At 53.3% G+C, this 25899-nt stretch overlaps 1 protein-coding gene across 2 annotated transcripts in view; it reads left to right on the top strand.

The window, feature by feature from the left end:
* The window catches only part of RPTOR (regulatory associated protein of MTOR complex 1), a 319730-nt gene extending 294090 nt beyond the window's left edge, over positions 1 to 25640 (top strand). Inside the window, exons 25-34 of one of the 2 annotated variants that reach the window (XM_003786071.3) lie at positions 10301 to 10406; positions 12174 to 12288; positions 13459 to 13583; positions 15696 to 15800; positions 17691 to 17797; positions 19491 to 19618; positions 21662 to 21748; positions 22575 to 22691; positions 22908 to 23037; positions 23665 to 25640. In XM_003786071.3, the coding sequence (XP_003786119.1) occupies positions 10301 to 10406; positions 12174 to 12288; positions 13459 to 13583; positions 15696 to 15800; positions 17691 to 17797; positions 19491 to 19618; positions 21662 to 21748; positions 22575 to 22691; positions 22908 to 23037; positions 23665 to 23733 (1089 nt within the window). In that variant the 3' untranslated portion in view covers positions 23734 to 25640. The remainder of the gene's footprint in view (positions 1 to 10300; positions 10407 to 12173; positions 12289 to 13458; positions 13584 to 15695; positions 15801 to 17690; positions 17798 to 19490; positions 19619 to 21661; positions 21749 to 22574; positions 22692 to 22907; positions 23038 to 23664) is intronic. The other variant, XM_023511133.1, reaches the window with a different exon arrangement.
* Positions 25641 to 25899: the final 259 nt, after the last annotated feature.

The raw sequence follows: 25899 nt of genomic DNA, 5'->3' as shown, positions 1-25899 counted from the left end.
TTCAGCTGGCCCAGGCCGGGTTCAAACCCGCCACCCTTGGTATATGTGACTGGCGCCATAACCACTGTGCTATGGGCGCTGAGCCGATCTTGGTAATCTCACTAGGTGGTATCCATAAGGATATTTTTATTAATTTAATTAATTATCTAATGACATGTTTGTGTAATAAAATGCATTAGGGACTTTTTATTATTAGCCTGCTTCACATATGAACTAAAAATAGCTATAGCTCCAAGGCTATGATTGAACCTCCAAAAGAGCCAAGAACCCCAAACCCTAAACTGCTCCAGAGGGGTAAGGGAAACTAAAATATTCACCAGGTAACAAAAGCACACCCAGCGTTAGAGTGACGTGCTCCTGGTGGAGAGCAGGTGGAGCACCATGACAGAGGGACCAGCTCTCACTCACTTTTTTGTTGGCTCCTGTTCTGGTCTCCCACAGGTGTGTCTGAGGAGAAACACCATGTCTGGGTGGGGTCCCCCTTTGATTGATAAAACAAGCCTCTCTCCCCGTTGGTTTAGAGAGCTCAGGTTACTTTAGGGACTACACAGGAATGTTAAAAATAGTCAACATGTCATGTGCTTAAATTTTAAAAAAGATGTATTGAATTTTGTTCTGATTGCAAAAGTAATAGGACTTTTTTCTTCTCTCAGTTGGCAAATTTCAAAGATTGATTCTATCCCGAGGTTGGCTTTCAAGGCTGTGGGGAAATAGGAGCGCTCAGATGCTGCTGGGAGCGAGGAAGGTGCTACCTTGCGTGAGGCAGTGGCAGGAGCTATCAGAATTACAAATGGTACGTCCTCATCTAGCAGCCTTGCTCTAAAAAACATATTCTTAAAATGCACATGTATGTGTAATGCCTTATGTCCACAGATGTTCATTACAACATTATTCATAATAGCAGAAAGTGGAAAAGAAAAAAAGCCCATTAACGTGTAGAAGTAATTTTAAATCACGCATCCATATAATAGAATACTTTCCAGCCATCAAGTTACTGAGTTAGATCTGTGAGATCGTGGCTGGATGTCCTTGTTGTAAGACATAAAATAATGAAGTTGTACAAAATGCCACACAAGCCCCGTAGTTCTGTGGATCTGTACCTTCCCGGGAGGAAGCCTTTCAAGGTTACACGTGGAACTGGCCATATGGTTACTTCCAGAAGGTGGGATTGGAGGGAAGGGAACCATTTTGTCATTGTTTTAATTTTTTTGAAAGATTGATAGTTTTATCATTTAAAATAGATTAAAATACAATTGAGTTACAGAGAAAGAGCTTTAACAGAGTCAGGAAAATAGTTTTATGACGTTGTATGCAGAGTGAACCTCAGTTTATCTAAGTGTGACCCTGGAAGTTTCAGTGAGACTCGCATGTGGGACCCCACGAGAGCTTGGGGCTGTTTTGCCCTGACCCTTCCCTGGGTAATATTCCAGGCTACTGGGTTGGTGGAGAACACAGTTTGCCCTTTATTATATCTGCACGTTTGTTGTGCTGTTTTTTAGCTGCATTATTAAAAACTCAGAAAATAAGGTAACTGCACACACCCGCAGTCCACGCACACCTGCAGCAACCTGCCATTGAGATGATTCTGCACATGCAGCTCTTTCACCCAGGTGGTGGGCACTGAGCATTTTCTCATATATTCTTCCACAAAAGCTACTTTTTCTGGCTTACTCTATGGAAATGACACCATGGGTGACATCCTTTACACAACCCTCCAGGCAGACAGAGCCTGGGGATCATCCTTAGTCTCAACGGCGGATTACTCCGAGTCACTTCCGTCTGCTAAGGGCTCACCCTCGCCAGGAGGACAGCTGGTGCCACCCAGCTCCAGCTCCTAAAACGGCTGCTTCCGTTCTTTCCTGGAAAGTTCAGAAAGGAGGCAAATGGGAAGGCCACCTCCCCTCAGGAATACAGGAATAGAATGGGAAGTGGTTTTCAGATGACAGCGGAGTGAAGCCTGTGGTTAGACAGGTGGATGCGGGAGTCGGATGACATCTGGCCTTGCTTCCAGATGGCCGCCATCAGCAGGACTCTGCCCTTGCCAGCTCCCCACTCCATGGACAGGGACCATATCATGCTTGGCCACAGCACTAGCGTTTTGTTTTTTTTTTCACTCTGTCGCCTGAACTAGAGTACTGTGGTGTTGGCCTAGCTCACTGTAGCCTCCAACTCCTGGGCGCAAGTGATCCTTCTGCCTCAGCCTCCCAAGTAGCTGGGACTACAGGTGCCCACCATAATGCTTGGTTCATATTTCCATTTTTAATAGAGACAGGGTCTCTCTTTGGCTCAGGCTGGTCTCGAACTCCTGATCTCAAGTGATCTACCTACCTCAGCCTCCCAGAGTGCTCAGATTATAGGTGTGAGCCACTGTACCCAGACTATTCATCTTAAAAATCATTTATAAATTTCTTTAACAATTGAGGATAGAGTTACTGCTGATTGAATCAAATATGTTCTTTTCTTAAAAGATACCTCGTTGTTATTGGTCAGTGCTCTGTGAGTTAAGTGCCATGGTCCTTCCAAACCTTGTATCCTGATGGCACCATGTGTGCTATGGGCACACTTTCCTTGGGGCAATTCCTTGTCACCTTGCGTGTGCAAGAGCATCCATGTCCCAAGTGCCCCAGTCGTTCCAGCTGAAAAGAGCATCACTCCCCTTGGAAATAAGAAAATGTCAAATTATACAAACCTGACTTTTGAACTCATTAGCAAGGTGAGATTGCAGGAGAACCAAGTTGGCAGAGGGGTGGGAAAGCAATACCGCTGAGTACTCGCCTGTAGCAGCACACAGAGGGGACAAGGTGAAAGGGAGGAGTGCTTCAGCTTGTCAGAGGAGTTGCAGAGGCTGAGGTTGGGCCAGCATGGAGCCCTGGGCCCCCATGAGCCAGCCATAGCCTGTGTGGCTCTTCTCTGGGCCTCCTCTGAGCTCTCTATCAGAAGACCCAGGTAGAAGGCCAGATGTCCTCCACAGAGGTGCAGGCAAAACAGGAAACCCATTGTCCCTGGAGCACAGGCCAAGACTCACTGCCTGGGAAGAAGTGAGAGAATAAGCTACAGCTGCAGGGGACAAAAAGGGCAGGCAGGCCCACTGGGGAGGCCCTACCCTGAGACCCACAGAAGCAGCCCACATGAGACTGGGGCAGGGCCTGACACCAGAGACCCTTGCTGACCCTCCACCCCATGAGCAGGCTCCAAGTAGGGTGCACAGCAGCAGACCACAGCAGAGGGTCAGGAGCCCCAAGATACCCAGGCCTGGCCCTGAGCACAGGGCCTCATGCAGGGACTGTAACCATAGCAACAGCAGACCCAGGCCCACCTCAGCAGCCCACTGGAGTTGTCTGTGCTGGATCCCTGGCAGTGGAGGCTGCTGGCAGGTGTCGAGAGGGTCTAAGCAAGCCAGGTGGCAGCTCTTTCATATGGGGTTGGGTCCTGTGTGATGAGCATTGCAGTGCCATTCAGGAGCTGATGTGTGTGCAGCTCAGGAGTCGGGGGGCTGGTGGCCCTCACGGGGTTATCTGCCGTGAATCTTTTGCAACCTGGAAGGAAGTTTAAGAGAACCAGAAAAAAACAAGAGGTCTTAGTTTTGCTTAGTGAACGTCTAGAGCAGTGGTTCTCCACCTTCCTAATGCCACTTTAATAGTTCCTTTCGGTCGCAACCCACAGGTTGAGAACCGCTGATCTAGATCATGGGAGGTGGAGAAAGACCAACAAGCCCTGACCTATTCTTTATGTTTTAAGCCCCCTAGAGGGAAAGACTTCATTAGTATTTAGACCTCCTGGCTCCCAGAGGCAGAGGAAATCTAACACATACCCATCTCTAGGCACTTTTTTTAAGTCTATTTACTTTTGTCCTTACTATTCTATACATGAGGTCTGAAATTTATTAAAAATCATGAGATGCTGTGTCTCACCTGGAGCACAAGAAAACAATTAAAAAAAGAAATCATGAGATGCCCCCAAAATACAAGACAGACAACCCACCATCAAGAGACAATGCAGAAGCAGACTCAGATCACCCAGATGCTCCAACTAACAGAGTTGGAACAGAAGCAGCACACGTGAGCAGATGAAGAATTTCAACAGAGAGGTGGAAACTGAGAGCAAAACAAGTGGGAATGCAGAGCGAGACCCATAAAGTGTCTCCAGGAGGGTTCTCTGCAGCCGCACACAGCTAAGGGAGAGACCAGTGAATTTAAGGTGGGTTCATAGAGATTACCTAGAATGGGCAGTGCCCATAGCTCAGTCAGCAGGGCGCCAGCCACATACACCTAGGGGCGGGTTCAAACTTGGCACAGGGCTTAGCGCCTGTGGCTCAAGCGGCTAAGGCGCCAGCCATATACACCTAAGGTGGTGAGTTCAAATCCAGCCCGGGCCCACCAAACAATGACGGCTGCAACCAAAAAAGAATAGCCAGGTGTTATAGCGGGCGCCTGTGGTCCCAGCTACTTGGGAGGCTGAGGCAGGAGACTCACTTGAGCCCAGGAGTTGGAGGTTGCTGTGAGCTGTGATGCCACAGCACTCTACCAAAGGTGACAGCTTGAGGCTCTGTGTCCAAAAAAGAGAGAGATTTCCCAGAATGAAACACAAAGATTGGAAAGAGGAAGAGAACAGAGCAGACACCCCAGAGCTTTGGGACGGTGTGAAAAACTCACACTGAAAATTATAAAACAATTTTGGAAGTGATTAAAGAAAAATAAGTGGAAAGAAATATGTTTCTGGATCAGAGGGCATAATATAAGTTGAGGTACTCTCCAAATAGATGTACAGATTCAGCATAATTTCTGTGAAAATCTCAATTGCTGCCAGGCGTGGGGCTCACGCCTGTGGTCCCAGCACTCTGGGAGGCCAAGGCAGGTGGATCACCTGAGCTCATGAGTTCCAGACCAGCCTGAGCAAAGGGACCTCGGCTCTACTAAAAATAGAAAAACTCAGGCAAGAGGATCACTTGAGCCCAAGAGTTCGAGGTTGTTGTGAGCTATGACACCATAGCATTCTACCTAGGGCAACAGCTTAAGACTCTGTCTCAGAAAAAAGAAAATCTCAGTTGCCTTTTTTGCAGAAATTGACAACCTAATGCTAAAATTCGTATGGAAACACAGGGGACCCAGAATAGCATGAAAGAAAACGACTGTAAAAGACAAGGCAAACTGAACTCACACTTCAAATCTTCTCCACAGTGCAACTCAACGGATTAGAGTTGGGAGCCCAGGACTCACCTCCTAGCACTGCATTATGTCCACAGAGCCAGCAACTCAGACCAGACCAATTCCTAGAAAAGGATGAACTGCCACAACTCAGTAATAAATAGGCAAACAGGCCTTGTCTAGCTATGAAAGAAAATGAGTTTTTAATTAAAAATCTTTCAACAAAGAAAACCTGTACCATATCTTTTAGGAAGAAATAATTCCAGTTCTACACAGTCTGTTACAGAAAATAAAAGAGGAATGGACACTTTCCAAATCACCATATAAAGGCAGCATATTATTCTGATACCAAAACCAGACAAAGAAGTTACAAGAATAAAAACCTGCAAACAATATTCTTTGTGAACATGGCCCCAAAATCTTCCACATGGTATTAACAGGGTCATTATTACAAAAATCAGTTGCTTTTCTCTGTGAGGATCTAAAATTTAGTATCAGTACCATTTACAACAGTAGCACACGTTAAAAAAAAATCATGAAATATTTAAATATAAATCTTATAATGTGCAAGATCTACATGCTAAAAAATATACAAAGTGGGTGAAAGAAATCAGAAGGAATCATAAACGAAGACGGTACTAGTGGCCCAGAGCACTGATAATGTTAAGGCCTTAGCTCTCCTGAATCGATACAATGATCAATGGAGTTCCAGTCAAATCTTCATAGGATTTTTCAGTGAAACCCACCAAATTTATTATGGAATTTATGGGGGAAAGCAAAGAAACTAACATAACTAAAACAAATCTGAAATAGATGAAAGGCTGATGAAATCTGAAAGGCTCCCACTATGTAACCTGAAGGAGCAAGTTAAAAGTGGCCTGGGGCATGCCCTGGTGGAAGGGCACGCACCCCTCGGAGGAGCAGGCTGAAGCCTCACGGGCTGGGCCCTGGTGGAAGAGCACGCACCCCTCGGTGGAGCAGGCTGAAGCGCCACAGACGGGGCCCTGGTGGAAGGGCGCACACCCTTCGGAGGAGCAGGCTGAAGCGCCACAGACGGGGCCCTGGTGGAAGGGCGCGCACCCCTCGGAGGAACAGGCTGAAGCCTCACAGGCCGGGCCCTGGTGGAAGGGCGCACACCCCTCAGAGGAGCAGGTTGAAGCCTTACGGGCCAGGCACTGGCGGAAGGGCACGCGCCTCTGTGTGGAGCAGGCTGAAGCGCCACAGACGGGGCACTGGTGGAAGGGTGCGCACCACTCGGTGGAGCTGCCAGAGCACTCAGAAATAGATCTACACAAGTATGTTCTCTTGATTTCCTCCAAAGGTGCAAAGACCATCCAGTGCCATGGAGAGAAGACAGTCCTTTTGAGTGTGCTGGGGCACTGAGCAGACACCCTGATAGAAAGATGAGCCTGGCCGGGCAGTCTGAGCGCAGCCCAATTTGCCACAGCTGCACCAAATGTGAACCCAAAACTGAAAAACTTCTGGAAGGAAATGGGAAAAAATCTTTCTGACCTCAGCTTGGGCAATGCCTTCTTTAATAAGATACAAAAAAAACACAAGTCATAAAAGAAAAATAAAACCACAAATTGGACTTCATCAAAATGAAACACTGCTTTGGAAAAACCGTTTACAAAACAAAAAGACCAGCCACAGATCACAGCTGTAAAGGCGTCTGGTGCAGATCTGCAAGTGCACAGCACTCTCACAACTGCCGAGTGCGGACCAAGGGTGCCGTCTGTGCTCAGGCGCAGCTGTGCACACACCAGGCAGCGCAGCGGGTTGGGCTGTCTCTCCTGTAAGGTTAAATGCGCAGCCAGCGCTGCATTCCTGGGCACCCACCAAAAGAAGCAAAGCCTCGTGTTCGTTGGGAGGTCCCTGTGTGAATATTTATTGTGGCTTTATTCAGTCACCACAACTAGACAGGACCCAGATGTCCCTCTGGTAGAATAGTTAAATGTGAAGTGGCCAAAGAGTGAAACACTAGTCAGGAAAAATCTAAACTGCAGGGGTGAGCCTCACAGGCTAAATGGAAGAAGCCACTTGGAAAGCTGGTACTCTGTGACCTGTTTACATAGCGTTCTAGAAAAGGCAGAACAGCAGGGACAGGAAACTGGTTGCCAGGGATGGGGCTGAAGGGAAGAGTAGGAGAGAGGGGAACAGAAAGCCCTGGGGTGGGGGGACCCTGATGTCCACGAGCAGTGTCAAAACTCAGAAGTGAAGCTGAAGAGGGTGAAATTCACTTCATGTGAATTCCCTTTCAATCAACAGGCTTCTGGGGAAAGAAACGTTTTTCTCTCCTGTGTTGAAATCACACTTAGTGAAAAGCATAATTAGACAATGCAAACTCATACTTAGACATGAGTGACACAGTGGCCAGGTCCTTATAGCTGGGTGTTTCCTTGGACGTACACAGGTGAGTCGCCTGGGCACAGGCTGCCTGTCTGTGTGGAGGGATGACTCCTGTTATAAGAGTAACTTGTTGAAAGGGGGGGAAATAATAGAAATACCACAGTGAAAAGCAAGTAACAGGCAAAATTGTTTCCGCGTCATGTAATCAGAACACCGCTGTGTTTAATGGAAGAGGCTGAAGGAGCTCAGAGTCTGAGGCTCCACAGTCATGTCAGCAAGCTGTCCCTGTTCCTTCCGTGTCCTTGCCCATGTCCTCCCCATCGTGGTAGCCATGTACCTGCTCTGAATTCTACCCCCCACGCCTTGAACCTGTTTAAATTTGGAGGGATTGAAGAGGAGACTGAGCCCTGGGATCCACCTATACTCTGCGTGAGGACTGACTCTGAACATGCCCCAAATTGCCACCTCCTGTAAGTCTTCTGGGGACCCTCTAATCTTCCTTTGTCGCTGAGCCCCAAGATTTCCTTTGCAGCTGGAGAGGAGCTGAGTCTCTGTGGGAGGCTGCAAAATGTAATTGGTTTCTGTCTGAGTGAAGCCAAGAGGTGTTAGGAGCCCAGGGAGTGCTGACCCCAATCAAGTGAGGCTGTTCCCAACACCCACCCACAGCCCTGAGCTATACTCCTGGGAGGCTCACCCAGAGAAGGTCTGGGGGCTTGTTTACCGGGAGGGGGGTGGGGGGGGAGAGAAGCAGGGAGGATGGGACCTGCCGCTGAGGGAGGCATCTGCCCCTCTGTCCTGAGGGTCTGCAGTCACATCCCCACCTTGTGCTGCTCCAGCCTCCATTTCTGCCTGTGTTTGTCCTGAGACAGGCCCACAGGGTGGCTCCAGAACCATGTCAACGTCACCGTTCTATTCCGAAAGTCCTTTCACAGCTAGGCAGGGGGTGTGACAGTGCACACGACCCCCCAGCCTTTGCCTAGCTGCTGTTTGCACCGCCACCCCCAGCTTCCTCATCCCTCACAGTCATCCTCTCTGTCATCCTGGGGCACAGGCTCTGAGTTCCCCGTGTCTGATTCTTCACCAGGGAGTGGTGGGGTGTGCGGGACCCAGGCCCAGGCTGCCTTCCAGGCTCATCTCCCAGGGAATGGCGTTTCATTAAAGTGCAATCTCTACAACCCTGTGTCGACTTTAAGCCTCTTGTCTAGGGTTTTATCCATTTGTCATCTCTTTTAAGCTCTGGATTGTCATAAAATGAAACCAATTACTAAGAATCCACAGTCTGCCCCGTTTGCCCCAGTAGGCTTATTTCTGAACCCACCAGTGTTCTGAGGGTGGCACTGGACACCTTTTGTTGTTGTCTCTGGGTTTGGGTGTCTTTTTTGCTGTCCTTGTTATTTTGATGGGTGTGGTTTTATGACTTTTAAGAAGAAAAAGCGGATGGCACCTGTGGCTCAGTGGGGAGGGTGCCGGCCCCATATACAGAGGGTGGTGGGTTCGAGCCCGGCCCTGGCCAAACTGCAACAAAAAAATAGCTGGGCGCTATGGCAGGTGCCTGTAGTCCCAGCTACTCGGGAGGCTGAGTATCGCCTAAGAGAATCGCCTAAGCCCAAGAGTTGGAGGTTGCTGTGAGCTGTGACGCCATGGCACTCTACCGAGGGCCATAAAGTGAGACTCTGACTTGGGGACTTTATAACTCTTAGGGAATCAGAGTCAGCCAAATATGCCCCATGGCACATATGACTAAAGAAGCATATCTGTGTTACAGAGCAGTGATTGTACTTGTGAATAAGGGAGATTAAATCCTAGCCTTGTATTTGGCAAGTGTAGCCCTCTCCTAGATGTGGGTTTGCACACCTGCACACACTCGCCCATGCCCCCCCAGGCTCACGCCATAGAGAAATGTCCACTTTCCTAACTACCATGTCTTTCTAATGGCAATAAACTTAGTTCTTCTGATTAATGCTTCCACCCACGTGGGGCCCAGTGGCCACCCCCAACAGTATCAGGTGAGAACTGCATAGCAGCTGCCCCAGGAAGGTCTCTCTGCCCTCCGAGGACCTAGCCTGGCCTCTCCTTCTTCCTTCTTTCTTCTAAGAGCTCCTGTCTTCCAGCTAAATGCCAGCTCCCTCTGGTATCAGAGAAAGAGTAAGGCGAAGGCTCCCTGAGCACATTGTGTGTTACAGTTTGTGTTTCCAGTGCTGGGAGCAGCACATTCAGCGCCTGCTCACCCCTTGCTCCCTGTCACTTGGGGCCTCCACCACTTCCGTGTGCTCCCTGGGCATCAGGCCAGCCCTAGGCCCTCTGGAGCTTGTGCGTTTTCCTACTGCCCACCCCACGCATGTCAGCCTCACCTCTGCAGGCCTCCACTGGAAGTGGGCCTGCACATGCGGGCCATGAGGGCCTTCAACACTTGGGGAAGAGAAGCCTTTCTCTAGAGCGTAACCACAACCAGCCCTGCATATCTGCAGGTTCCATGTCCACAGAGTCAACCAACTGGGGATGAAAAGTACTCAAAACTAAAAAATAATACAGCAATAAAAATACTACAAATCAGAAAACAACAGAATAACAACCATTTGCATAATAGTAGTTGTGTTGGGCACTGTAAATTCCACTCTAGGAATGACTAGAAGTGTGCAGGAGGCTGTGCTTAGGTCAAATGCAAATGCTGCACCATCTCTGTCAGAGACACACACTCGCGATGTGGATGTCCATGGGGGCCTGGACCCTAGTTCTCCCCGGGTACTGAGGAACAGCCATGCTTTGTACTTGCTAAACTTACTAAATGATCTTTTCTCCTCTTAAAGATCCCGGAAGAACATGACCTTGAGAGTCAGATCCGCAAGGAACGGGAATGGCGCTTCCTGCGGAACAGCCGTGTCAGGAAGCAGGCCCAGCAGGTCATCCAGAAAGGTGAGCAGCAGGGCTCAGCAGGCCACCCAGAGGGTTAGCAGGTCACCCAGAAGGTGAGCAGCACACAGGCCAGCAGGTCACCCAGAAGGTTGAGCTGCACACATCCGTGCCTAAGCAGGCTCCATGCTGGCACACACGTGACCTTGCCCAGCACCTGCCCCACGACAGCCTGCCTCGAACTTTATAGATAAGGAAATGAGGGTGGTAGAGATGAAGTCACGTCTGGAAGTCATTGAGGTAGGGCCCCCAGGACCCTACTTCCTCACCTTCAAGGGTGATTTGAGGTCTCTTGGTTATCCATAGCGGTGAGGCCTTGGCTAACTATAGCCTCTCAGAGAAGTAAAACTTTGGGGCTTTGAGATTTCCAGAAGGGAAGGAATAAGGCCTTCCCAAGCCCCTGGAGTCCACATCACACCAACCTGACAGGGATGTCCTGGTGCCATGGCATTCCTGCCAGATTGCTTTCTCTCTCTACCTCAACGGGGCAATGGGTCCATGAGCTACTGAGGAGCAGGCATGACCAGCAGGTGTGCTGCCACAGAGGGACACAAAAGGGAGTACCCTGCTGCAGAGACCAGGCTGCAGGTGCCCACCACAGAGGGCACACTCGTCAGGGAGGCCCTCGCACCACACAGAGGCCCTGCCTTATCCCTGCCAGAGAAGGAGGTGTGGATCAGCAGCATGACTGGGCATGGTCTCCATGCAGACATGCTGCTGTGTCCTGGCCCCACTGAACCAGCCCCAGTGGGGACCTGAGTCTTCCCCCAGCCAGCCCAGCACAGTTGGTCATCCGGGCCCTTTCTCCAGTTCACAGATTTACCAGGTTTTTTTTTGTTTTTTTTTTTAAGAGACAAGAGTCTACCTGTCGCCCTCGGTACAGTGCTGTGGCATCACAGCTCACAGCAACCTCCAGCTCTTGGGCTTAGGCGATTCTTTTGCCTGAGCCTCCTAAGTAGCTGGGACCATAGGCGCCTGCCACAATGCGCAACTATTTTTTTGTTGCAGTTTTTCCAGGGCCGGGTTCAAACCTGCCACCTCAGTATATGGAGCACCCTACCCACTGAGCCACAGGTGCCACCCAAGATTTTTTTTGGCAGTTTTGGCTGGGACTGAGGTTGAATCCACCACTCCCGGTATATAGGGCTGGTGCCCTACTTGAGCTGCAGGCTCTGCCCCAGATTTACTGTCTTGACCTTGCCTCTCGGTTCTAAAACATTCCAAAGATCATGGCAGTGACTTTTTGCAGCTGGAGGTGAGGGCTTGTAAGGTACTCCCCTCCCTGTGACACAGAGCTGGGCACACGCCTTGGCTCAGTGAGCACTGAGGTGCCTGTGACACGGAGTGGCCGGCACTGCCTTCAAAATGCTATTCTGTGCCTCCTCACATCCACAGATTTCCCTCTGAAGTGCTCTGGGCTGTGGGCAGCAGTGACTGTACCCTACTATGTCCAGCCCTGAGTCTGTGCCACCAGTCAGGCCATGCATAAGAAGCTTTATTCTGCACCTTTAGGACTTATTACAGCCTTAGCCAGATACATTTCTGATAAGATCTCTGGTGTATGAGGTGACAGGTGGCCAGTGTCATGTGGGGAGCGTGGGGAGGGGGTGTCTAAACAAAGGCATAGCCCAGGCCCTCCCTCAGATCATGGTGGGTGCTGATGCCTGAGTGGGTGCGAGTTCTGCTATGCGCTTTGCCCCTCCTTGGGAAATACACTGTCATTGTTGGTTAGACCAGCGCCTGAGTCTGCTTCTGTGTTTCTTCTGGTAGGTATCACGAGACTGGATGACCAGATATTTCTGAACAGGAACCCTGGTGTCCCCTCCGTGGTCAAATTTCATCCCTTCACCCCGTGTATAGCCGTAGCCGACAAGGACAGCATCTGGTAGGCACAGCATGTCGGGACCCACCCTCCCCTGGCTGTCAGCCCAAGCCTGCAGCTCCCGTTTCCTCCCTGTCACCACCTGCACTTCCTCCTGCTCTGAAGCCCTTGGTGCTATTTCAGGTGGAAAATGTCCCTGCCGACTTCCCCTGTGGCCTGGCCCTGCCTGCTCCAGGATGCTCTTCTGGCCTCATCACTGATGGGTGGGGCTCAGGCCACAGGGCAGGGGTGGGGATGAGGGCTCACTGAAGCCTGTGTGACAGAAGACAGCAGCTGTCAAAGAAAGAACTGAGTTCAATTTGTAAAAAGTGCCAACTCAGTGTCAGAGGAGCACCCCCTTCCTGGGAGGCCAGTGGGGGACTCCCAAAGCCTGTTCTGATTCCTCGGCTTCCTCTCTCTCAAGTTGGGGTGAGACATACACAGCATGACTCCTCACCATCAGTCCTCTCAGAAACCTTTTTTAATTTGCAAAACTGAAACTCCTCCCTAGGAAATGCCAACTCCTCTCCCCCTGCCTCCTGCAGCCTCCTCTGTGCTTCCCGCCTCTGAAGTGCACAGCTCCAGGGCCAGGCAGTGGGATCCTATAGCGTTTATCCTTTTGTGTCATTCAGTGTAAGGTCCTTTTATCCATCCTGGGGTGAGTGACAGGATTCCCTTGCTATGGCTGGATAATTTCACTGTATGGATGGGCCGTTTTTTTACCTCTTTCTTCTGCTGGTGGACACCTAGGTATAAGCCAGCCTCCTGGCTAAAGTAGCATTGCTGTGAACTGGGGCGCACCAGTACCTGCCCAGATTCCTGTCTTCAGTCCCTCTGGGTATATGCCTGGAAGTGCAATTGCTGGTTGTACAGTAACATGATGCCTAATTTTCTTAGGAGCATAGGGCTTCCAGTCCCCCACACCCTCCACCTCACTGAAACCTGTTACTGTCTTTTTCTTTTCTTTCTTATTTTTTTAAGAGATAGGATCTCACTGTGCTGCCCAGGCTGGTCTCGAGCTCCTAGGCTCAAGGACAGTCCCAGCGCAGCCTCCCGAGCAGCTGGGACTCCAGGTGCCATCGCCACTGGTTCTGCTTCCTGTGGTCCGACAGCGTCATCCTGAGGGGTGAGGCCGTGCCTCCATGTGGGCTGGTTTACCTCTCCCTAATGACTTATTTCTCTCATTCTCTTAAGTTTTTGGGACTGGGAGAAAGGGGAAAAGCTGGACTATTTCCACAATGGCAACCCCCGATACACACGCGTCACTGCCATGGAGTACCTGAATGGCCAGGACTGCTCACTGCTGCTCACAGCTACAGGTGAGTGGGGGCTCGTGTGACCAGAACCCAAACCCAGAGCTTGGAGCAGGTGGCAGGGCCAGGGCGAAGTCCTGAGACCCCCAGGACACATGGATAGACGATGGCCACAGCTACTCAGAGGAAATGGGCTACAGCTCACAGATGGAGGGCAAGGTGACCAGGGTTCTGGGGCCATATCTTCTCTCATGTGCCCCAACAGTCTGTGACTAAGAAAAGCTTTTGTGGCCCCCAGGAGTGAGGGAAAAGCACCCCAAGCCTCACTGGTGGCTGAGGCCTCTGCAGCCGGGGTCTCTCTGTCCACTGGTCCTGCCGTCTGTTCAGCCCCTCTGCTCCTGCCCGGATGGCAGCTGCACCTTGGCAGTTCGTTCCTAGCAGTGGATCTCACTCCGGGTTTTTCTGTTTTATTTGTTTCTTAATTTCTGTAATATCTTAATCTCAGTCTTAGAGTTCTTCCTTTTGTTTTTTTTTTAATTTTATTTATTTATTTGCAGTTTTTGGCCGGGACCGGGTTTGAACCCACCACCTCTGATATATGGGGCTGGCGCCCTACTCCTTGAGCCACAGGCGCCACCCAGACTTCTTCCTTTTATATTATCTATTTTTTAGAGATCAGCCTGGTGGTGTTGCCCAGGCTGGTCTTGAACTCCTGGCCTCCAGCCAACCTCTCACCTCAGCCTCCCGAGTTCACTCCCTTATAGTTTTCCAGTCAGGCGCCCTGCCCTAACAGTCATTTTCCTTTAGCCTCTTAAAAATGTGGTTCCAGCAGCACCTGTAGCTCAGTCAGCAGGGCACCAGCCACATATGCTGAGGGTGGTAGGTTCGAACCCAGCCCAGGACAGCTAAAAAAACTGAGGCAAGACGATTGCTTGAGCCCAACAGTTGGAGGTTGCTGTGAGCGATGACACCAAGCACTCTACACCTAGGGTGACAGCTTGAGACTCTGCTTCAAAAAAAAACGTGGTTCTACCGCCCCCTCACTGATGAGAGGTCCTGCCTGCCAAACTAACCTTCCCCATGAGGTCAGGCACATGTGAGGTTGGGCAGGAGGTGACAGACAGCTCCTTCGAGCCTCCACACCATTGCCCGGCCTGGCTCCAGCATCTGAGCCCTGAGACTGTTGGTACTGAGCTTGCACCCCTCTCCTCTTTCAAAGTGCCTGTGGCCCCTGTGAGGGGTCTGGCCCTGGGGACGTGTCCTCCTGGCAATCACTCCTCTGAGCGGGACCCCTCAAAATCAGGCAGCATCAAGCCAATGTCCAAAGCCACTTTTGCTGCAGGCACCAGGCTGTGAGCAGGAGGGGACCGTGTGGACAACGTGAGGGGCCAGGGAGGCTCATCAGAGACTTAGGATGAGTCAGACTCCAGCATCTCTGAGCACCAAAGAGGAGGGGACAAATGGGGGGGGTGTCCTCCACAGCAAGAGATGAGGGAAGCTGTGGGAGGCTCCAGTTCTGCTTGCAGAGCAGGGAGAGCGCCAGATGGAGCAGGGGTTAGGGAGCTGGGTCATCACCTCCAGGGCTGGGCTGGCTGAAGACATCCCCAAGGGAAGGGCTAGGAGGTCAGCAAGCAGGGGTCCTAGGATGCAGGCTCAGAGCAGCCACACACTGTCTCTCACACACAGGCTCCTCCCCACCTGTCTGCCCCGACCCCACACACTCATTGATCCTGAGAACCTGCTGACCTGCCATGTCTGAAATCCAGGGCTGATTTGTGCGTGGAGCTCAGATGGCACGTGGCGGAGGGAGGATGACACTCCTGCGGAGTTTGTACTGTGTGTGACCCAGCTTATATGTCTCCTGGGCACTGGATGCTAGCTGGGGGAGCAGCAGAGGTGGCCGTGTCCCCAGCCAAGCTCTGTCCCTCCTTCCTCCTGACAGGGAGTGGCACCCAGCTCAGTTCCATCAGCCAGTGGCCAGAAGAGACCATGGGCCTCGTGCCCCCTTACTGTGGCCCTTCCCAGGTCACCCAGGTTGTGCACCTGAGGCATCCACAGAACTGGAGCCACCATGAGTCTCTTATTTGCAGTGTGTCCACCAGGGTGACCTCTGCACGCAGGGCACAGACAAGGCCAGTGCAGGGCCCAGGGTTATGTCCTTCCCTCCTTTCTTCACAGATGATGGTGCCATTAGGGTCTGGAAGAACTTTGCTGACTTGGAAAAGAACCCAGAGATGGTGACAGCATGGCAGGGGCTCTCAGACATGCTGCCCACGACGCGAGGTGGGTCCACCTGCCCCTTCCAGAGCTACTGGGAGGCTCTCAGCTCCAGGTCCCTCTCCGCAGTCTCTGCACACAGCCCCACCACCTCAGGTCCCCTTGCCCTAGAGTGGCCGGCAGCCTGCGGGCCTATCCTCAAGCCTCATCACTGCAGGGCCAGGCCTGAGGGGCCGCATCGTGCGCTGTTCACGTGGCCAGCATGTGTGTTGTCCAGTTGCACCTTTGTATCCGGCTTTTTAGGCCTGGTACACTCGCTGGCCTATCCCAGCTGATGGGATGGTGTGGCTACAACACACAGCTCTGGGCACACCTTTGCTCAGTGCTGGTGCCACTGCACAGCCCGGGGAGGGACGAGGTGGGGCCCACAGGTCCTTCTGGAAGGGCATGGGCAGGTGTCGGTATCTGGGCTCCCAGGTTGCTGGGGCAAGAGGTGTGAGCCACTGCACCTGGCCCTTTGATTTTTTTGGCATTCTCTTGCTTTCTACAATGGGCTCCAAGCTTATTTTTCATTTCCTTGCCACATTTCTACAACCTCAAACTCCTGAGCCCAAGAAATCCTCCTACCACAGCCTCCCACAGTGTAAGATTACAGGTGTGAGCCACTGTGCCTGGCTGAGAGGGAGTTTTCTTAACATTGAGGAACAGAGCTCAGGCCAGAGACAGGGTAATTGAGTTGATAGATTTGACTGCAAACTTCTCTATGACCAAAAGAAAAAGAGTTATAAGAGGTAGAATGGAAAAAGAATCAATATCAGAACATATTGAAAAATGTACGGAGACTGGTCCGTGTTTAAAAGACCACAGGTGCCAAAAGGGACAAGGACTTTTTACCCCATAGCTCAAGTACTTCTGCTGGGACTGGCACCCATTTGGGAGCAGACAGGCTCTGTTTTGAGCTGATGCACTTTGTTGACATGTGGAAGGTGTCTGTGGACTTGCACACGTGAGGAAGCACAGGGTCCCCTTGGGAGACCTGCTCAGACCACAGGACAGCTCCTGAGGCAGAGAGGGCAGGTGATCGTCTCACAATGTCTGAAGTTACACTTCTTATAAAAAAATTTTAAAAATATAAGAAATGCCAAAGTGTTAGCAAACATTAGTCCTGGGTGGTAGGTACAGGACAATTATGTTCTTTTGCGTGTGCATGGAGTATTGGTCATTAAATTTTACGTATTCATTCATCCATATTTAGAGACAGGGTCCCTTTGTGTGACCAGGCTGGAATGCAGTGGTGCCATCACAGCTCACTACAGCCTTGACTTCTGGGCTCAAGTGATCCTCCCTCCTCGGCCTCCCAAAGTGCTAAAATTACAGGCGTGATCCACTGTGCCCAGCCTAAACTGCTAAAATTAAATGTCATTTTAAATAGAGGCCACCATGTACAGCATGGTCACTGTGCTCCCATTCAGCCCCAGATGTGAAGGGCAGTGCTGGTTCACACGCTATCATTGCACATGCAGACCTGTCAGTCGGCAGCCCCAGCTCTGAGATGCTGTCGGGAGCGCTGGTGTGAGGCCTGTGTAGAGCAGTTTCTCCCAAAACAACCAAGTTCCTCAAGAGAAGACTGGTCTTCACACCTTGGGGGCCACTGTAAAGTCACCCAGACTTGCCAGTTGTGCCCTGGCATGTGGAAGGGGGGGCGTGGGTACCCTCTCACAAATGCCAGGGTAGGACAGGGATCTGGGGAAGGCTTGGAATTTCAGCCATGGAATCCTTGCCCCTGCCTAGACTCAGGGTGCACCTGGAGTCCCTGCCTGAGCATGTGTGGGGGACATGGACCCATCTGATTGGTCAGGTGGTAGCAAGCGCTCCTGGGAGCTTCTGGCTTACAGCCCGCAAGCCCGCCCAAGGGCTCATGGGGTAATGCCACTGTGTTCTACTGTGTCTGTCCAGGAGCGGGGATGGTGGTGGACTGGGAGCAAGAGACTGGCCTCCTTATGAGCTCGGGGGATGTGCGGATCGTCCGGATCTGGGACACAGACCGCGAGATGAAGGTGCAGGTAACCATACTGAGCCCTGAGACTGCAGTGTCCTTGCCACCCCCTCCACAAAGCAGCCCCTCAGGTCACAGAGAGTTCACAGAGTGAGCGTAGCTCAGGGTCGGGTCTTAGGCCCCATGGGTGGAGGCAGGCAGAGCCTGGACACATGATGACTCAACGCTGGGGGAGCCTGGAGAGACAGACCCATCTGGTGCACAGCAACGCTGACTCTGCCCCGGGTCTCAGGGTGACTGAGCCAGTACTAACCCTAATTACTTTCAAATACTTTTCTGGGCAAATGAGAGATTATTAGAAATCAGTAGGGTGAGATATTTTAAATTAGAATGATTATTTGTGGTTTTGGTTTTAACAAAAAGAGGAATAAATTGGTTTTGCCTCAGACATGCTGGGATCCCACAGGGGATCTCGCTTGGAGCACAGGGCCAGACAGGGATCTTCTGGGCAGCACCTGGGATGACTTCAGGGCCAGAGGTTTCCTCCCAGGTCCCTGGCCCCTGCCTATGAGGAGGATGCAGGCCACGTGCTGTCCTCAGGGACTCATGCTGGCGGAGCTGACACAGGATGAAGGTGCCCACAGGAGCACATGGGGCCAGGGCACTCTCACCTGTGGGGAGCTGCACCTTCTCCTCAAGTCAGGGCCACTCGCCAGCTTGCCATGGGCAGCCCCCTCTATCTTGCTTTCCATCCTGACGTAGCATCAACAGCCTCAGTCACACTTGCTTTCTGGGGCAGCCCTGCACCCACTGAAGATGGGGCCTACTGAGTTTTCCCCATAGGGTCCCTTACCAGGGACTCGTCCTCCTCTGACCACGTGTAGCCTCCTTGGGGCAGGTGCTGTCCTCACTTTCCTGGCCTCCCCGCCTCTCACAGGGTGTCGATCCCCCATGCTTCCTCCTCAACCATGTCCCGCAGGCTGCTCTGGGTAGAAAAGTGCCCCCACCTCTCCTCTTTTGCTCCTCCCAGTAGGTGTCCTCCTCCTTCCTTCCCTCATCCTTCCCCTCCCCTCTCTTTCCCTTTTCTTCCTCCCCACCCTCTCTCCTCTCCCTCCCCTCTCTCCTCCCTTCTCCCCTCTCCTCTCCCCTTTCTTCTTTTCTCCCCTCATCCTCTGTCCTCTCCTCCTCTTCCTCCCTCCTCCCCTCCCTCTCCTTCCTCCCTTCTCTCCTTCTTCCCTCCTCTTCCTCCTCTAGCATTTACAGGCCCCAGGGGTGGTGGTTGGGCCTCTGCAAGACTTTCCCCAGCTCACTTGATGTTTTGAGAGGCAGCTGACAAGAATTCCTCCTTTGCCAAAACACCCTTCATCTTTCCTTTTAGGAAATGGGGATGTTGCTGGTAAGTTTAATTATCTCTAAATGCCAGTATTCCCAGAGGTGTTTGCAGGCTGCCTCTGGGGCCAGACCTTGCAGGCTATATCTCTCCAGACTGGTGGGCACAGGTGCAGCTGGGCTGCCACTTGAAAGGATGAGGCCTGACTTGGCTCTCCTGCCAGCCCCTGCCCTTCCCCCAACTCCTAGACTCCTAGGTTCCTCTAGCCTTCAAGGGCCTCCCCCGGTGGGATGAAGGCAGCAGTCCCACGGCCAGGGAGAGGAGATGGACACCTGGCTGCAACTGCACCCCAGTGCTGCGTGGGAGGCAGGAAGCTGCGGCAGGGTGAGCTCCAGGCTGGGTCTTCACAGCTTCTGTGTTTGGGCCCTAGGACATCCCTACGGGTGCAGACAGCTGCGTGACAAGTCTGTCCTGTGACTCCCACCGCTCACTCATCGTGGCCGGCCTCGGTGACGGCTCCATCCGTGTCTACGACCGAAGGATGGCGCTCAGTGAATGGTAACTAGGCCACTACCCTCCTCTTATCCTGCCAGGCCTGGCTCTTTGTGGATGGTCGTGTCTGGTTGCGGCCAGTTTGCTTGGCCCAGGCTTCTCAGTGATAGGCAAAGCTTCTCCAGGAGCCCACAACAGAACATATGAGCCAGCTGGGGCCTTCCATGGAGGCCAGAGCCCCTGGCCATGGAATAATACAGTGGGCAAACATGTGGAGTATGCCGTGACTTAGGCTTAGAGGCCAGTGGGGCAGGGCCTTAGCCAGGTGCCTGGGATCTCCGAGCCTCAGCATCACACCTGAACACTGGGGACATTGTCTCCCTCCACCTTCTAGGTGTGGGTACCAGCATCCAGGGAGAAGAGGCTGGGAGCACTGTGTGAGCACAGCACAGCATGAGTGAGGGGCATTGTGACTGCCCTCTGGGTGCAGCCAGAGCTACACTCTAGGCGGGCACTGCTGCCACCTTAGCAGAGGTGTGCCAAGCTCCAAGACCCCACAGGCTGGCAGGTGACCTTTTGGCCCAGGTCTGGACAGCCCCATAGTCCTGCTCTCAGGACAACACTTTTATTAAATAACCACTGTGTCCTGGAAAGCAGCGGCCAGTGGAGGGGACAGAGCATCCCCAGGCACATTGGCCAGTGGGTGGGAAAAGCCACTGGGAGTTTCTTCCTGGGATGATGAAAATGTCCCCAAATTATCACCTATCAATGGTGATAGGCACACAGATCTGTGCAGATGCTGGAGTCCACTGGACAGCGGGCACATTCTAGGTGCACTGTGTCTTCCTTACCCAGCCTGCCCCACCCATGGAAGCAGCTGCCTGGGTGGACAGCCACACGGGAGTCAACCCACACAGAGCAACACTGAGGGCCCGGCCAGGCGTCAGTGGTCAGCGAGGCTCTGTGTCCTCCCCTAGCAGGAGGGACCATGGAAGCATTCACCCCCCAGCCACGCCCCAGGCCCACAGCACCCTGATCTGAATCACCACCTGGTATTTCTGGTGGCAGCAGTCTCAAGCCAGGCCTTCTCAGTGCCTTCCAAAGCCAGCCACATGGGACTTAGAGCCACATACTTGCTAAGCCACTTGAGGTGAACAATAGCCGCTAAGACAGAGGGGGATCTCGGCCCTTCTCACCTGAGACCCAGCACCCCAGGCTCCTGGCAGGGTGGCCCTGGTGGGCCTAGGGCTGGGGACAGAAAAGTCAACACCAGAGAGCTAATGGGAGGCGCCAAGCTGCATCTCTGCCATCTCCCAGCCACCCAGGATCCTGTCCTTCCTTGCTGGCCACACACACACAGTCCAGCCCTCCTTGCAGCCTCCCTGGGCACTGCCATCACCCTGGAGCTATCTGGTTCCCCAAGGGCAACATGCTTTATTCTAGTTCCCAGGGCCAAGCCAGCCAGCCCCATGCTCAGTGAGTGTTACTGGAGTGGCCTACCTAGTGGGTAGGATGCCCGTTGACATTCATTCTAGGACATATGTGGAGCTGGAGGTGGGTAAGGGAGCCAGGCCTTAGAGAAACAGGCTGCCCTCAGGCAGGCCTCACAACCATGCCTCCAGACAGCCAGGCCCTCTGTTCTCTAGGCCTGAGGCTGTGGCCAGTATGGAGTTTCTGGGAGGTCCCATGGACAGCACACTTCTGTCCCTGCCAGTGCCCCAGTCAAAGGCCCCATGCCCTTTGGTCTCCAGTTCCAACAGCCTTAGGGCTGGGATTCTTGCTCCTGGCCCTGCAGACAGTGAGAATTTGGGGAGAAGCAGATCTGACAGTTGACAGAATGTAGAGAGTCTCAGCAGCCTGCAGGCCCCTGTGTCTGGATGGCTCCAGCACAGCTCGGGCTGTCCTCCTGTGGGCTTGGCAGGGGCCAAGCCTAGCCCCAAAAGGCCCGAGGGGTTCCCACTAGAGGAGGTGACCAGGAGGAGTCTCTGTTCCCGAGTGGGCACTAGCCACTCATGGGGAATGGGCACATGGAAACCTGCTGGCCCTCTGCTTGAAATAAGGCCCAGACAAGGCTGCTGCGGCTGCCCTGACACATCCTCCTCCCCATAGCCGCGTCATGACGTATCGGGAGCACACGGCCTGGGTGGTGAAGGCCTACCTGCAGAAGCACCCCGAGGGCCACATCATGAGTGTCAGGTATTACGCGTGGGTATGCTTGAGACATTTGGCTATAAAAACATCTTCCCCTCCATTTAAAATATGTCTGTGGTATTTAAGCAGCTGGGACATGATGGCATTTCAGGGCAGTAATTAACTCCTGCTCCGGAACTGGCCAGAAAAGTGAGAGAGCAGCAGGAAAGGGCAGCAGGGCCACCTTCTTTCCCTCCAGGGCAGCCTGACAGACTTACGGGCGTGTGTTGTCCCCACCCCCAGGGTAGGGGCAGCCGGGGACGTGTCTGCAGGCACATTACTGCGCTGTCCAGCAGTCTCGGGCACATAAATTCAATCCCACTGCTCTGGGCTGAGAGCAGTGAATATTTATTTGCCGATTAAAGAAGCAGCAAAGTATAATTTACTGTCAAAAAGCCACCATCTCCTCAGAGGGCTCGTTGTTCGTCCCTTGCTTGTGATTTAAAAACCCAACATAACTCTTGGGATGGACCCTGCCAGGGTCAGAAGGCAGGAACACCAAGGCCCACAGGCCTCTGCTGCACAGACCAAGCCTCCATGCCTGGGAAGGGAACAGGGTCACCGCCCCCTCCCATAGCTGTGTTTAAGGCTGTTTTCTGGGGTTGTGGAACGCCATACTGGGGCTCTTGGAGGGCAGCCCAGGCCCATAGCTAGCAGGGGAAAGTCTGTTGCTCCCTGGTGGCACAAGGGTCCAGGTGGTTTTGACCTTGAGCAATGTGTGTGCAACAGGCACGTGACCCCACATGTCCAGGCTGTCACCCAGGCCCCAAACCAGGTCCTTCCAGGGGGCTCCAGGTCAGGGGGAGTTGTCAGTGCTACCCTCTCTTGGCAGCGTCAATGGAGACGTGCGTATCTTTGACCCACGGATGCCCGAGTCTGTGAACGTCCTTCAGATCGTAAAGGGGCTGACAGCCCTGGACATCCACCCTCAGGCGAACCTGATCGCATGGTAGGTGCCACCCTGATGCCCAGGGCCTCTTCCCAGCAGAGCACAGGGCTGGGGGCTGAACACACCGTCCCAAAGAGAGAACAAAAGTCACTTCCCTGCCACAGCTGCCCTCCCAGGACAAGCTCTTGGGCCCCTGGAAGTCCTCTGGGGATTTCCCTAGGTCCTTGGTGAGGGCCAAAGGAGATAAGTTGGTGCCCCTCCCCCCGCCCCCCACAGTGGCTCTGTGAACCAGTTCACCGCCATCTACAGTGGCAGCGGGGAGCTCATCAACAACATCAAATACTACGACGGCTTCATGGGACAGCGTGTCGGCGCCATCAGCTGCCTGGCCTTCCACCCACACTGGGTCTGTGCCTCCCGGGTGGGCTGGGCACACCGGGCGGGATTGCCACACACTGCAACCCCCACTGCACTCACTCAGGACAACAGACAGCAAGGACACAGTGGCTGGCACAGCTGGTGTCCCTGGGTCCCTGCTCTGGGGCCATCCCTGGGATACCACCTGTCCAAGCAGGCTCAGGGCCCCACACAGCCCAGGGCTGCGCCGTGTGGTGGCAGGCTGCTTTTACAGTTAGGGTTCTGCCAGCTGCCTTCTTGCGGTGCAAGGCTTCACGTTAGAGTCTCAGAACTGTCCCTGTGGGGCAATCCTGAAAAGAAACATGCCGAGAACTGTGGGTAGTATGCAAATCCCCCATAATGGAGCTTGGATGACGCATCATTCCTGCTAAAAACTGGCAGTTAATGGGCCCATCATTCCTGCGCCTGTCTCCCGTGCAGGGGTGGGGGCGGTGGTTAGCGGGAACCCTGGGCTGGAGCCGCCTTGGCATCTTGGCATGCAGGAGCAGCCTGTGCCTCTCACTCAGGCTGCTCCTGCACCCCAGGACCTGCCCCTCACCCCAGCCCTATCCTATACCCCAAGCCCCTGCCCTGCACCCCAACCCTGCCCACTCACTCACCTGCTCTCTCCCTGCAGCCCCATCTGGCGGTAGGAAGCAACGATTACTACATCTCTGTGTACTCTGTGGAGAAGCGCGTCAGATAGCGGCACCACTGAGGGCCCTGCTGCTGGAGCCCTGCCAGCTGTGGCCGCTGGATGTACATAGTCAACCTGCCACACGTCCGAGTGCATAGCGTCGGTTCTGCTGCTCCCACCTCAGCTGCTGAGGACTGGAGGGGCCTCGCACTTGCTTTGTGTCTTTGCTGTAATGTCTAGAAAGGCAGGGGAGGGGAGGGCTTCAGTGGGACAGTGGCTTCCACCCAAGCACCAGCACCCAGGTGCCGGTACTCAGCCACAGTGTCGCACTCGCTCTCCCACTTTTTTTTGCTGAGGTTTTTAAAGGAGGAGACAAACTTGTTTTATTTTCCACGTAATCAGAGCATTAGATCCAGAAAAGCTCCAAGACGGAGCCCTGGTGGAGAAGTGGTACTGGGCTCTACGGGTCCCTGGGGCGGCCACCCATCTGGCCAAAAGCAGGGGAGCAGTGCAGCCCACCCAGACCACCATCTTCTCAGTGTGTGCTGGAGAGCGGTACCATTCCCACACAGGAGCCACAGAAGGGCAAGATGGAGACGTCCCCCAAAGCTCCCCCAAAGCTGGCAAGCATAGAAGGAAGTGACCCAGGGCCACTCAGCTGGCTGTCCTTGTCCAAGAGGTGCCTCACCACAGGGTGAGGGAGTGGGCCACCCCACACAGCTCACCCCCGGCACCCTTGGCCTTCGGGGTCGAGCCTCAGTCCCTCTCCCAGCATGAGTGGGAACAGGCTCTGGCTATGGGCAGCTGTGGTGGGTCATTGGCAGTTTAACCACTGCCTGGACCTCCATCCAGGGCTTGCCTCCCCATGCCTTGCCATGTCCCCCACCCCAGGCCCTGTGGCCCCACACAGGCACATGCATGTGCGGGCACCATGGTCTGCACACAGGCTCATGTGCAGGCACTGTGTCCCCCTGCTTCCCCACACTGCACACGTGCAAATATGGAGCCCTCTGCAACCCTACAGGTCTGTGGGTAAATGGCAGCCCCATCTCCGCCCTTTGTCCCACACGCTGGTGCAGCCATGGTTTGCATCTCGTGGTCTGTAACACAGGAGTTCCTTAGCTGTGGCTGCAGCGTGTCAGTGCATGTGCACTTGTGAGGATGTGGGCAAGACAGGCAGCCCTGTGGCCAGTCTGGCCCCAAAAAGGGCCTCAGAAAGGTGCCAAGCAATTGCAAAGAAACAGAACACAACCATAATGATGGGATTTTAAAAGGCTTTGTTTCCGTTTTCCTTGGGAATCAGGAGTATTGGGAGAGAGGAGGGAGGAGTCTTGGTTAATCTGTTGACTGGGCAGTCCTGGCGGGAATGCAAGCAGGAGGCGCTGCGGGTCCCGTGGGTCGCAGTGGCTGGAGCCTGCCCAGTGGTGCCTGGAGCCTGCTGGAGCTGGACTGCGGGACTAGCAAGTGGAGGAAGTGATCCTCCTGCTCCCCAGGAAGAGGGGCACCCATCAGGGGGTTCTGGCATGAAGTCCTGTCCCATGTCTGGGGTGTACAGGCAGCCTGAGGTCAGGAAGGCCATGGAAGTCCAGGGTGGCGACATGCCAGAAGTCTAGAAGCCAAGCTCCACCACAGACCTGAGGGGTCTGATCCGCCATGGCTGACGCCGTGGTTCAACTCGATTCTAACCTGACACGTTTCTGTTTGTTTGGAGACAAAACCACCACTTGGTGAAGTGCAGATGGCTGCAGAGGGGCAAGGCCCCCCTGCACCCCCCACACCGAGGGCCATGTCCTCCTAGGTCTGATGCGAAACCCAATCATGAAGTTACCCAGGGCTCAGAGAGCACCAACTAAAGGTTCCTTTATCTCTATTTATTTTACCAGAATGAGAATTGAAAAGACTTTGACAGCACATGGAATTGTGATGTGAAACTGAGAGCAATGGCAAACAGTAAACTGTTAATAAAACGTGAACAAGTGCAGAAGTGACTGGCTGGTGGCTTGTCTTGTGAGTTGCCCCAGCTGAGGGATGTTGTCAGGTCCTCTCTGCAGGTGGCTGGCTGTCCCAGGGCCGCCTGGGGCTCCCAGCATGTGTCGCAGTCACTGCCCAGGGCAGCACCAGGGCCACTTGAGCCCTGGCGTGTCCATGGGCAGTGCTCCGCCTGTGGCTTAAACCGCTTGTTCAAGAAAAGATCCCTAAATAAGGAGCTTACATGGTGAAAGAGCTGTGCGATTC

The sequence above is a fragment of the Otolemur garnettii genome, unplaced genomic scaffold (genome assembly GCF_000181295.1).
Source record: "Otolemur garnettii isolate 467f Iridium unplaced genomic scaffold, OtoGar3 scaffold00018, whole genome shotgun sequence".
NCBI classification, from domain to species: Eukaryota; Metazoa; Chordata; class Mammalia; order Primates; family Galagidae; genus Otolemur; species Otolemur garnettii.
The sequence above is the reverse complement of the archived record's forward strand: the minus strand, read 5'-3'. Positions and strand labels throughout refer to the sequence as shown.